This window comes from Anoplophora glabripennis, unplaced genomic scaffold (genome assembly GCF_000390285.2).
Source record: "Anoplophora glabripennis isolate ALB-LARVAE unplaced genomic scaffold, Agla_2.0 scaffold808, whole genome shotgun sequence".
NCBI classification, from domain to species: Eukaryota; Metazoa; Arthropoda; class Insecta; order Coleoptera; family Cerambycidae; genus Anoplophora; species Anoplophora glabripennis.
The window spans coordinates 171,600-184,282 of NW_019416885.1; the positions used below are offsets into that span (position 1 = coordinate 171,600).

Below are 12,683 nucleotides of genomic sequence, written 5' to 3' on the forward strand. Positions count from 1 at the left end.
CATGCAGTAACTAACTATTGGTGGTCCTGAAACTTATTTATTTGCTTCAAAAAAGTTTCCCACTTATTGCAAACTTAATGGACAACACTGTATACCTATGTAGTACATAAAAAGAAAAGAGGTTTTAATTCACTGTTGTTTAAATTTAAAGAAGAATTAATAACCATAAAGTATTAAATAATGATGTATTTATTTCTAGATCAACCACAACCCAGTACATCATACCAGCCACTTAAAAGGAGAAATGAAGAGGAAGCTCTCACTTCACCAAGCAAAAAATTGAAAGTAATCCAAGATATCCAAATCATACCTCCATGCGAGACATCTGTTACTCCACCATTACGTTCCCCAGTTGAAGTACAAACAGAATATTCACTGTCTGCAAGATCTCCACGAAAAGAGAAATTAAGAAAACAGATGCAGGATTTGAAGAGCGAAAATTTAAAATTAAAAGAAGAACTTAACTTAACATTACAAAAATTAAACAATCCATCAGCAGATCAATTTAAGCTTTATTGCGATCAATTTTTAACACCCAGTATCTCAAAATTTGTTAAGTGTCAGGTAGATCTTTCAAATATACCTGAGCATGGCAGGCGTTATAGCACTGAATTTAAACAGTTTGCACTAAATTTATACTTTTTAAGCCCTAAATGTTATAGACACTTAGAGAAAACATTTTGTTTGCCATCCTATAGATCTTTATGTCGTTTTGTACAAAATATTGATTTTGCAGCAGGCATCAATACTTCTTTATTTAAGTTGTTGGAATTAAAGGTACGAAATTTGCAAGAACAGGATAGAATTTGTATACTATGTCTCGATGAGATGTCTTTGAAAGCCAATTTATTCTATAATTATGGAACTGATAAAGTGATCGGTTTGGAAGATAATGGGGAAACTTGCAGCAATAAACCTGCCTCAACAGCTACTGTGTTTATGATACGTGGTATAAAGTCTTCATGGAAGCAACCAATTGGCTATTGTTTTTCTGTGACAACCTATAATGCACATGAAATGAAGTCATTGTTAGACAATATGGTTAGATCCTTATCTAGTATAAACCTCGAAGTAGTTTGTTTAATTTCAGATATGGGTTCAAATTGCTTAGAATTATCACAAATATTGGGGGTAACTAGCAATAACTCAAGAGTAATATTGGGTGGAAAAAATATATTTTTTTATTTTGATCCTCCTCACATGATTAAAGCTATGCGGAATAATTTGTTAAATTTTGAATTCAAATGGGACAATCAGAGAGCCTCGTGGGCAGATATTGCAACTTTTTTCGAGAAGGATAGCACTTGCATTAATAGAATGGCTCCGAAACTTACAAGATCACATATATACCCTTCAAACTTCGAAAGGATGAGAGTAAAACTGGCTACTCAAGTTGTGAGTAACACCGTATGTGCTGCTTTGGAGAACTATGTAAAATTGGGAGCCTTACCAACACAAGCTATGGGCACAGCCACACTTTTGTCAATATTTGATAAACTATTCGATATATTTAATTCCTCAAATCTAAAATCTCCAAAGATTTTTAACAGACCTTTTAGAGGAGATGATACACAAGTAAAATTTTTAAAAGAAGCACTTGAACTTTTCGACAAGATTGTAGTATACAATCCATCCAAAAATAAGAAAGTTTCTATAAAATTCATGAAGTGCTGGAAAATTACAATAAATTCACTTTTACAATTATGGGATAGTCTTCAAACTAGAGGTTTTCAATTTATCCTTACTAGGCGTTTGAACCAGGATTGTATCGAAAACTATTTTGGGACTATAAGAAAACAACATGGAAATTCTGTAAATCCAACTGCTATACAGTTCGTTCGTGCTTTTAAAAAAACGTTTGTTTTGAATTTTATTCATACAGACAATATGAATTATTTAGAAGACTATGATAAAATTATGACAGAACTTACTGATTTTTCTACAAGTTCTGAAACACATATCCCCACTGTAATAATCATTGAACCAATCAATTTTCAAATCGATTGCCATTATCAGCAGTTAAAACTTCCACAACAGAATGCCTTCAAATATGTTTGTGGTTATTTAATTTCTAGGTGTCTTACAAAACATTCTTGCCCAATATGTGAGAAATTTGCTACTGACAATGATACTTTGGATGATTCAAATCTATTTATTCATTTTAAGGCTTATAAAACCAGTGAATCAATATTTGGCAGTTTAAAAACACCCCATGAATCTTTTTATAATTATATTTATCAACTCGAGCAATTATTTCTACAAAATATTGAATCCTATATTTTAAAACATCCAGGGAACACACTATATAACACTTTTAAAACAATTGGATACCAACACCCTTGTTCTGAATTTCCCCTTGACTACCTTTTAAAATTATATATTAGATTACGAATATATCATGTACTTAAAAATAGTAATTCAAATTTTAGAACAACTTCGAAACAGAACAGAAAGTTAAATATTTTGATGAATTTATAATCTAAATTTTCACAGTATACATAATGTAGTATACAGGTTGTCAATTTGAACAGTTTTAATGTGAATATCTAAAAAATACAGATTACATGAACGGAATATCGCATGAATGTTATACATGTTAGGTATGGTGAACGATATTACTTTATAATGATCATACCTGAGGTAAGGGGTAAGTTACCCCTAGGCAACATTAATACTTATTCACCCTATTGTTTACCTTATCTAAAGTCTCGTGCAGTGAGTAGGTACTATTTATCTGCACAAGAAAAACTGAAAATGAATTGAACAAAAAGTCCCAATTTAATAGGTAGGTACCTACTTCATTAAAGGAACAAATTACTATTTTAATACAGTTATTTGAGTTGCCTATAATACTGAGTAGTCAAAAACGTCAAATAACGAAAGTAGGTGAAAAAGTATTAATATCTATTAAATTAAAAATTAAAATATATAATGATTTACTCGTTCGCAGACAAAAATTCAGATAATTGTTCTATTTGGATCGAAACTGACATCCTGTATATTATATGTTAACGTAACCCGTTAGTTTCCATTTTATGTTGTATATATAGTTAGATGCTCATTAGTTTCCTCTTCATGTACACCACCTACTAAGCTAGCTTAGACCATCTTCTGTGACATGCAATTTATATCAGTTATCAGGTTTTAAGTTACCAAGTTTAAGTTTTATGCTTCGTGTCGATCAGTGTAATTGTCCCACTGTGAATAACTAACGTATTAATTGTATTCAAGCTAAATAATTTATTAATGTTTTATATAAGACATATCTGATATGGGAGCAATATCTAAACAAAATTTCTTTGTATTCGAGATAGAAACCAACTATTTTATCATAGAGCTCGGTCTGTATGCGTTAGTTATGATTAAGAGCATTAGGTCAAAGAGCAATCCCTACTTTTTGGCTAAGTAATGGTTAAGGCTGTTTTTGTATTACTACATGCATTTTGTGAAGAAATCTATTTTTAATAAAATATTGTCAAATTTCTTCTTCCCTTGATTTTTCTTGTCCCTCATGGAAAAAGTAATCGGTAATCGATTACATACTACTTCTGTAATAAGTAATCAATTGCATTTTTCTTATAAAATCAACTTAGCTCTGCATGTTCATATTCAGGTAATGATGGGTATTTTATCACAATCTGAAGAATATGAATTTTGGAGAAAAATACCTACACTACGCTAAAGACTTGATTATCATCTCTTTTNATTTGAAACTAGGCTTTATAAATTATTTATATATGTATTTTGTAACACTTTATTATTATCATTTTCTGTACTTAAATACATACTCAAAACAAACAATTTTATGAAAAATGGCTTTATTTAATTTTATTTTTACTCTCTCATAACTGATGTTTCAAACCGTTATGTCACTATAAACCTCAAAAAGACGATGTAGATATAATCTTTACGTGTTTTACCTATTATGTTAGTATATAAATTAGGGAATTTCTGTAAGTTGTGGCATCGCTGCAATAATATTTGGCAACCGCGCAAAAGTCCAATTTAAAGGGACTTTTAATCCAAGGTCAACGGTTGTAATATTAAATTATGAATGGACTGTCTTCTCTTTATAATTCTTACTCTTTGACCTAGACGTGACGACTTGAAGGTTATTTGAAGGTCAATCAAGTTACGAAATAAGAGAACCCTGTTTACAGCCCCATTAAGTTAAGGCAAGGTTGTTATGGCTCACCCAGTCAAGGTAAGATAGCATCAACCTGGCTGGCCAGGACATAGTAACATAACAGTGTAATATATCTTAATTTTCAAGTTTTTGTATGATATACGAAAAAGCATGTATACGAATCAAGAAAGAGTTGACGTGGTTAGAGCCTACCAGATAGATTTATACGAATAAGAAAATGTTTGTGAGATTGGTCCAACATTTAAGAGATTATGGGAGCTTTGAATGTAAATACGTTAATGTTGGACAGGAACAAATTCAGAGAATAAGAAATTAATAACCAGAAATTTTAAACTCCATAGAAGAGGATACTCGAAGATTAGCTTTAAAATTTCAAGTATCATGCTATAAAGGTGAGGTGAGTAAACAGATAATTATTTATTTCAGGGTCTGTGCCGTTGGCTTGACCCTATTGGAGATTACACTTCGTCTTACCTCGTATATGCTCCATGCACCTCTCTCACTTCTACGTCTGTGCCTGTCCCACGTCTCAAGAGTCGCCTGACTCCGCCACGCCGCCGAACGCCGCGGAGCGTGTCGATCTTCTTCAGTACGCTTCAAACTTTCCAAGTGTGTGCATCGTGCATCCCTCTAGTGACTTGTTTGCAACGGCGTAGTACCATTCGGGATTATTAAGGGTTTAATAATCGCCATTATTGTGCGGGTGCTGTAAATGTAAGTATTTGATTTTTTCAGTTTTCTTGTAATGGGAGATCTTCAAGGTACAAGGAATGTACCCTGTTTTATAGAAACTAGCGCACATCGTTGTCTAGTAAATGTTCAATTTTAGCAAAAGAAAATCAGTCAATTCGCTATCAGCAGCTGCTTGTCTTTATTTTTAAACACGGAAACAGCTGTGAGGTTTGTTTCAAATAGCCAAAGAGATCGATTCGACCCGCCGTAAGGCTCGTTCTGAACAGCCGTAAGGGTCGTTTCGAGGGACCGTAAGGTTCATTTCAAGGAGCCATAGGCTCGTTTCAATCAGCTGTAAGGCTCGTTTCGATCTGCCACAAGGCTCGATTCGAGCAGCTGCAAGGGTCATTTCGAGCAGCCGTAAGGCTCATTTGCTCAGCCGTAAGGCTCGTTTACATCAGCCGTAAGGCTCGTCTAGATCAGCCGTAAGGCTCGTCTAAATCAGCCGTAAGGCTCATTTCGACCAGCCGTAAGGCTCGTTTCAATTAGCCGTAAGGCAGCTGCTGCCTTCCTGCTTGAAAGGCAGCGGCGGCCTGTCATACTGAACAGCCGTATGACTCTCGTGGACATCGATCCTTAAGGCTATCAGTTAATCTCACCTCAGGGTACAGAAGTTAACATCTGAAATATATGGTTTTTATTTTAGATGGCGCAGGATACTGGACCTAATTCAGTACTGCTCTCTGAATTGGCGGAGATCCCGGCACAAAATGAGACGGATCAGATTATTCTCAATAGAATTAAGGATTTGGCAGTGAAGTGTCTTCTTGAAGCTTGGAAGAAATGGAAGATAGTAAATTTTGACAAGGCGGAGCTGTTTGGAATTTGGATCCACAGATGCTGAATAATATCCGATTTGCTTTACCAACAGTGGGCATAGCCCGAGCATCCGGAGGCGAAAAGTTTACCAGAGCGCGTTTATAGGGATCATAAAGTAAAGATGCTATCATGGCCTTTTTGTATTGGTTTGATAATAGGCCCGCCTGCCTTAGCGGCCCGAGTGATATCATCAGCTATTCAAAACGAATTAGTTATGGCTACCCTGGGAGATTTTAAACCATTGTTACTATCTCGAAGAGATGCTTGTCTTCAGTTTGCCCAAAGTGACGCTAATGATGGGTCCTCTGAGGACTCAGTGGGAAATAACGCCCCGGAATATCAACCAAAGAAAAGATAATCGCGTTTAGACAAGATGGAGAAAAGCCAACACGAGAATACTACTTCCGCTTCCTCATGCTCGGAAACTACATTTGGAGGTTTGAAAGGTACGAGGTGGTCAAAGTGCACAAACGATTGGCCAATAGAGGACAGAAAACTACTTGAAAAGTCTTGGCGCAAGTCTTCAATTAAGACTTACAACGCGCCTTGGAAGAGTTGGCTGGCATATGCTAAGGTTAAAGATATTGTCCCCCATGATCCCAAACCCGAGAGCTTTCCCGGTACCTCAGTTACTTATATAGAGTAAAAAGGCTGGCCCCAGCTACAATCAAAGTTCACAAATCAGCCATTGCAACTTTGTCGAATCCTACAAATAGCGAGTTCATTTCAAAACATCCTTTAATAAAACATGTGCTACGGGCTAATGACCTTAGTAAGCCACCACCAGTAAAGAGCTTCACATGGGATATAAATGATCTCGTAGTCTGGATGAAAAAAGAACAAATTAATAGAGCCAGTCTATTCCAGGTAGCTCGTCGGGTAGCACTAATTTTATTGTTGGCTTCAGGTAGAAGAATCCACGATTTAATATTATTAAGGCTGGACGGCGAAAATATGAGCATAATGGAAGATTCCATTACCTTCTGGCCTAGCTTTGGTTCCAAAACGGATAAAAGCACCTACAGGCAGTCCGGATGGAAACTTATGAAATCTCAAGATCCATCACTAGATCCGGTTTCCTGGATTAAGAATCTTATATATTTATCCTCAGAAAGAAGAGGAGATAAGCAGGGTATTACCCAGCTTTTTATAAGCATTTATAGCGGCGGGAATTGCATAATCTCCAGGTAGTATCAAGTCAGCGGTGGCTTCGTCGAGATACCAGAATGAAATGCCCTTAGACTCTATTCTCAAAGCGGGTAATTGGAAGGGACAAGAAAATTTCTTTAGATTTTATTACAAAGAAGTTGCCGGCCTCAAACTAATTCGCAAATAAATGATTTAACCAAAGAAGTTTTTGTACCTGTTTAGAAATGTTTTGTTTTATTTTGCTTGTTGTTAATATTAGGTTTTTATGGCCGAGTTTACTACATGTGATTGTTCTGTGTAGACCTTACCAGAAAGTTAGTTTATTTCTAGTGTTATATTTTGTTTTTCAAATTATGGTTAAATATAAATATATTTATTTTTGTAGGAATTGTGTGTTTAAAAAAAAAAGAAACCATACATTTAAATCACAGTACGCTTCCCACGTCGTCAGACACCAAACACTTCTCAATAGGGTCAAGCCGACGGCACAGACCGTGAAATAAATAGCGTTTTTCCCCCTAAGGAATAAAAACGAATATTTCAGGTCTTGCCTAGGCTTGACCCAGTAAGTTCTTGACGACTAATAGTAGTAGTAGTAAAGGGGCGGCCTCAGCCTGGCAATTAGGCCACAAGTGGGCCCTTTTTGCCTACCCCGCCGTCCCATCACCTAACCACTCTCTGTCTCTGACCCTCCTCGAACCTACCCGATGCCCTAATGAAAGCCAGGATTTTGGTCCATGGAAGGTCTCTCACCTCAACCCCTTGCAGCTCTTCAGCACCAAAGACTTTATGTCTTATTCTCCCAAAGGCTGCACACTGTCCCAGAAGGTGGACAGGGGTGTCCTCCCCTTCGCCACATTTCGGGCATAGAGGATCCTCCTCAATTCCTATTAAGCTTAAATGCCTCCTTAGCCTGCACTGGCCTGTCAGGACCCCCACCATTTGGTTTAGGGCTCTTCGACTGAGGCTCAGCAGCCATCTTGTCTTGGATTTGCTAGGTCCATGTATAAAACTATGGGCCTGCCTGCATCCTCTATTTCTGCTCCAATCCAGACCTAAAGTTTGATAGGCCCACTTATTGAGGGCCCCATTAATGCTGCCGCATGTGATACCTAAGATTGGTTCAGGTCCCTGTCCAGGTCCCCTGGACCCAAGACGAGCTAATTGATCAGCCCTCTCGTTACCAGGGATGCCTCTATGGCCTGGGACCCTCTTGACGACTAACTTACCCTCGAAGGTACTGAAGAAGATCGACACGCTCCTTGGCGTTGGCGGGATGGCGGAGTCGGGCGACTCTTGAGACATGGGACAGGCACAGACGTAGAAGTGAGAGGGGTGCATGGAGCATATACGAGGTAAGACAAAGTGTAATCTCCAATAGGGTCAAGCCTAGGCAAGACCTGAAATATTCGTTTTTATCCCTTTGGGGGAAAAACGCTATTTATTTTTGTCAACAAAAGATATGCGCCTCATGGCGAGTGCTTTGGAAATATGTTTTTAATAGGTACCCTTTTCTTTCAATATAGGATTTGACAACAATTCCCAATTGTGCATGAGCTGCAACTAAAACACGCCGTTATTTGACGTCCACTAACTTATTCAGTGGCAGGGTACGAAAATTACTATAGTTATATATTATTAACAAAGCGGGTACAATAATTTTCAATTAATTCTCATAAATAGTTTTTTTTTTTTAACAAATGTATAGTTTGAATATTTTTCTTTTTATTATATAAAAAGTATAACATGCAGTTGTAGAAGTTTTAAAAGTTCACAAAAAAAATTATAAATTTAAAAAATTAAATCTACGTGAATTATTATTTTTTTTTTTTTCATTAATACATTGTATTTAAAATATATATAGTATTACTAGAGAAAAGTTTTATTGCTCTGAAACTTATTTTATAAAACGAGCAGTTCTAGTGTTATTTCAGATTCATTAAAGTGCTTGTAAGTTAAAAAATAATAATATAACTGGAAAAAGATACATTTCTTCAAATAAAATAGAAGAGATCTTTTTCCTTAGATCACCACCAGAAATTAAAAGCCGTAATTTAATTTCCAAAATTTCCAGTTGTGCCAAAATTCTTAAAATAGAATTTATGTTTACAAGTCTTTGCAGCCCGATCGGAGGTCGATTTTCCATCTTTCGAATAATTTGCAGTGATGCTCTCACAATGTGTAGGCATCAAGAATCAGATGTTTTTGACGAATAGAATGATGAAAGTTGGGCTAATGACTTCTATAATAAAAGCTAAAAATCTACTGAAAACATATTATGCTGTGGCAGAGAAATATATTCCAGGCCATTAATAAACACACTGGATACGAAATAGACGAATCATGTTCGTTTCAAAGGTTGACAAAATCAACCTACAACCAGAGAGTGCAGCACCTTCACTTGGTGTCGTCATCGATGTTTGAAATGGTAACTAAGAAAACTGTCAATGAAGTGTGGGAAAGCAAAGGAAAAAACACGGCTCCACTTCATTGTATGGTGTAACAACTCTCATCGAGTAGTACAGAGGCAAAATAGTCAACTTTTTTGTAAAAATTTAAAGAAGAAATAATTAGATGATGACATGTTTGAAGAGTGGTATGAAAATTACAAAGAAACATGCTCCTCAAATCATCGAAATATTATTGAGATCTGACAAAAAATTTGGCATGAAATATTGGTGCTGGCAATTCAAAAACTTTCACGGGTATTTTGAAAAAGAACCTATATGGCAACGATTGTTCTGTTACAAAAATTGAGTATGTGGGACACATACAAAAACGAATGGGTATGCAACTTCAAAATATAGGAAGAAATGCTAAAAATTTACAATGGCTTGGTGATGAGAAGTGTGGATTCCTGTTCATGAAATGAAAGAAGTTATAATTGCAACTCTGGATCATTATTGTTCAACAGATAAATCACCGAGGCATGAAAAATGTCCAGCGGGTGCCGACAGCTGGTGCAAATGGCGTAAAGCTAAAACCATAAATGATGACACCATTAAACATGGTGTTTGAGTGATTGACGAAGATATAGAGAAACACGTCCTGCCGATTTATAAACGGCCTTTTAATGCAATATTTAGGCGTACAGATGGAACAGCCCAAGAACTTGTTTAATGCAACAATATGGCGCATGGCTTCAAATCACTTGCATTCCAGCCAAAAAATCATTGAAATTGCCGCCTACATGGATGCAGGTATGTTCAACGAAGACTATTCAGCAATTTGAATCACGATGTACTTGAATATTGGCCAGCAATGAAAGATGTTTGCCGATATCACCGACATGTAACAAATCACGAGGGAGAACCAGCGCCAGATATACAGCGGCAAGCAGATTCGAACGGCTTGTAAACTTGAGCAAATGCAGCTGAACGAGTTATTTGAATAAGCAGAAGGGCTACTATATAGCACAGAAATAGCTGATTAACAGATCATTGGTATAAGTAACCAATTAATAATATTTTCTTCTACTGAAAACATTAAATTGTGTTATCTCCAGTTTCCATTATTACACATTTTTAAAATTGGCAGGTGTAATAGCAAAAAAGCTACAAAACCTATTGAACCAAACGAAAACCTATTCTCTTTAATATAAAATTTTTAATTTTTTTTCCAGCTAAACTAAAAAGAATGTTAAAAAAAATTTTTAAATAATTTTAGTTAATTTTTTTTTAAATACATTTCATTTCAAACTGAAAAAAGCTACAAAACCTATTGAACCAAACGAAAACCTATTCTCTTTAATATAAAATTTTTAATTTTTTTTTCCAGCTAAACTAAAAAGAATGTAAAAAAAAATTTTTAAATAATTTTAGTTAATTTTTTTTTAAATACATTTCATTTCAAACTGAAAAAAATTATAATTCCACGCTTCTTCTCCGCCTTTTCTTAATTTACCCAGAAGAAAAATATAGCAGATTAAAAAATCATTTTGATTTTTCATTGCTGACAAGAATTACGATCTGGATTTTTTCCGACAATTAGAGACTGCAGTGGCAAGGCAGTCCAAGAATCTTCTGGTGGCAAGGCACTCCAGGAAGCGGCTGATCATGTGCCATATTTTATAATTTTATGGAAAAAATTTGTTTGCATCTTTGATGTATGTACAAAAATACCTAAAAATTTATATTCATTCGTTTAAGTTCAACTGTTTTTCTTTCTTCAAAAAAATTTACAAAAAGCCATTTTTGGAGCTTGTAAAGCTGGACACAATGGTGGTCATTTCGAGATCCGTTCATAGTTGGTAATTTCATAATTATGTCTATTAAAATTTTCTATCGTTTCCCTTTTATTGTTTTTGTATTAATTCGTAAAATTTCATTACAGACTACTTTGTTTGATGTTATTTAATTTAATTTTGGCTTAAAATCTCTAAAATCTTAATGGTGTGTAATTCTAAAACAGCTGAGTTCAGCAACTTTTACCAAGTATTTGTTTTATTTAGAAAATTCAGACAGAAGAGAAGAAAGTTAGACATATTTCCACACTGACAGGAAAGTATAACAAGCGCCCCCTAGAAGTGATTACAATACAGTTATCATATTCCTAATTACCACCTAAAAGACTATGGGTTAGCAAATATTCAAGATAATCCATCCAAGATAGGTACTCAAAATATGAGAAAAAATCAATTTTTTTTTCAAACACATACCTTTTCCGGAGTCAGCATTACGTATAACCACTTCATCTTTACAATATTTTTTACCAGGTATTCTTGTTGGTTTGCTAAACTTTCCAGATGGTTTAATAATTTCTCCTGGGCCAAGAAGAGGAGGTGATGAGGACATTATCATAGAACTGAGAGATTCGTTCAAACTGGATACTGAATCAGACATTTCAATCTGTAAAAGATTTACTTAAAAATTAACATGAATATTAATTAATTAATTTTTTTATTATTATTTGGGAAAGATATCCCAGCTGCCTCCACAATATCTGAAATTTCTACAAGATAATTTGCTTTTTTTTACACGGTGTTTTTCGAAAATATGGCACCAAACCGAAGCGAAAGATATAAAATGTCATTTTATATAAAAAGTTACCTATGAATACGACACACTTAATAAAAAAGGTACAGGGTGATAAACAAAAACACTTCCTTTTTTATTATAGAATCACGTATGAAATCCAAATGAAGTTTGGCACGACTTTGCAATAACCTTATGAAGAACATTTTTTTTTTTTCAGGTAAAGGTGGAGATGCAGAGTACCATCCAGTATTTGCTGTTGCACTTTTTAATAAATAATATATTTTTCTAAAAGAATATCTCAAACGACAAAGAAAATGTAATTTTGATAATAAGTAGATATATATATTGCTTTTATATTTTACTGATAAATTAAGTATACCTACCTATTAAAATAAGAAAACAGTAAGAAAATTGATGGTGGGACCCTTTTACATCTTATTTGAAATGTACATGTTGTTCCCTTTTTAAAAGTACCAACTTTGTCAGTAGATAGATTTGATTTTGAACGAAAATGTTCATGTAAATATAGTTGGAAATTGCTTCCTAACCGAGACACAAGATCATTTTTTTTACCTTTTTTGATATTCCCTTAAAAATTATCTACAAACGATTCATTCTACATTTTGTTGCCAATTAATTTTCAAGGGTAAACGTAACAGTTTGTCATTGTTCATTGGAAACAAATCATTAATATTGGTGACACCAAGATTTAGTTAACAGTACCAGCCCTGCAATGTTGATTGTCTAAGCCCTACAGTTCTGTGCCTTGTAAACATTTATGAATATTCTGTTCGAAGGAGGAATTAATACAACAAATTCAAAATGCTTCTGTGTCCAATATGCCACTGCATTTGTCAAAC

At 34.9% G+C, this 12,683-nt stretch overlaps 1 protein-coding gene across 3 annotated transcripts in view; it reads right to left on the reverse strand.

Moving 5' to 3' along the window:
- The window catches only part of LOC108913008 (eukaryotic translation initiation factor 4E-binding protein Mextli), a 65,876-nt gene that overhangs the window by 26,587 nt on the left and 26,606 nt on the right, over nucleotides 1-12,683 (reverse strand). For all 3 annotated transcript variants that reach the window (XM_018718463.2, XM_018718461.1, XM_018718462.2), the window contains one exon: nucleotides 11,505-11,694. In XM_018718463.2, the coding sequence (XP_018573979.1) occupies nucleotides 11,505-11,694 (190 nt within the window). The remainder of the gene's footprint in view (nucleotides 1-11,504; nucleotides 11,695-12,683) is intronic.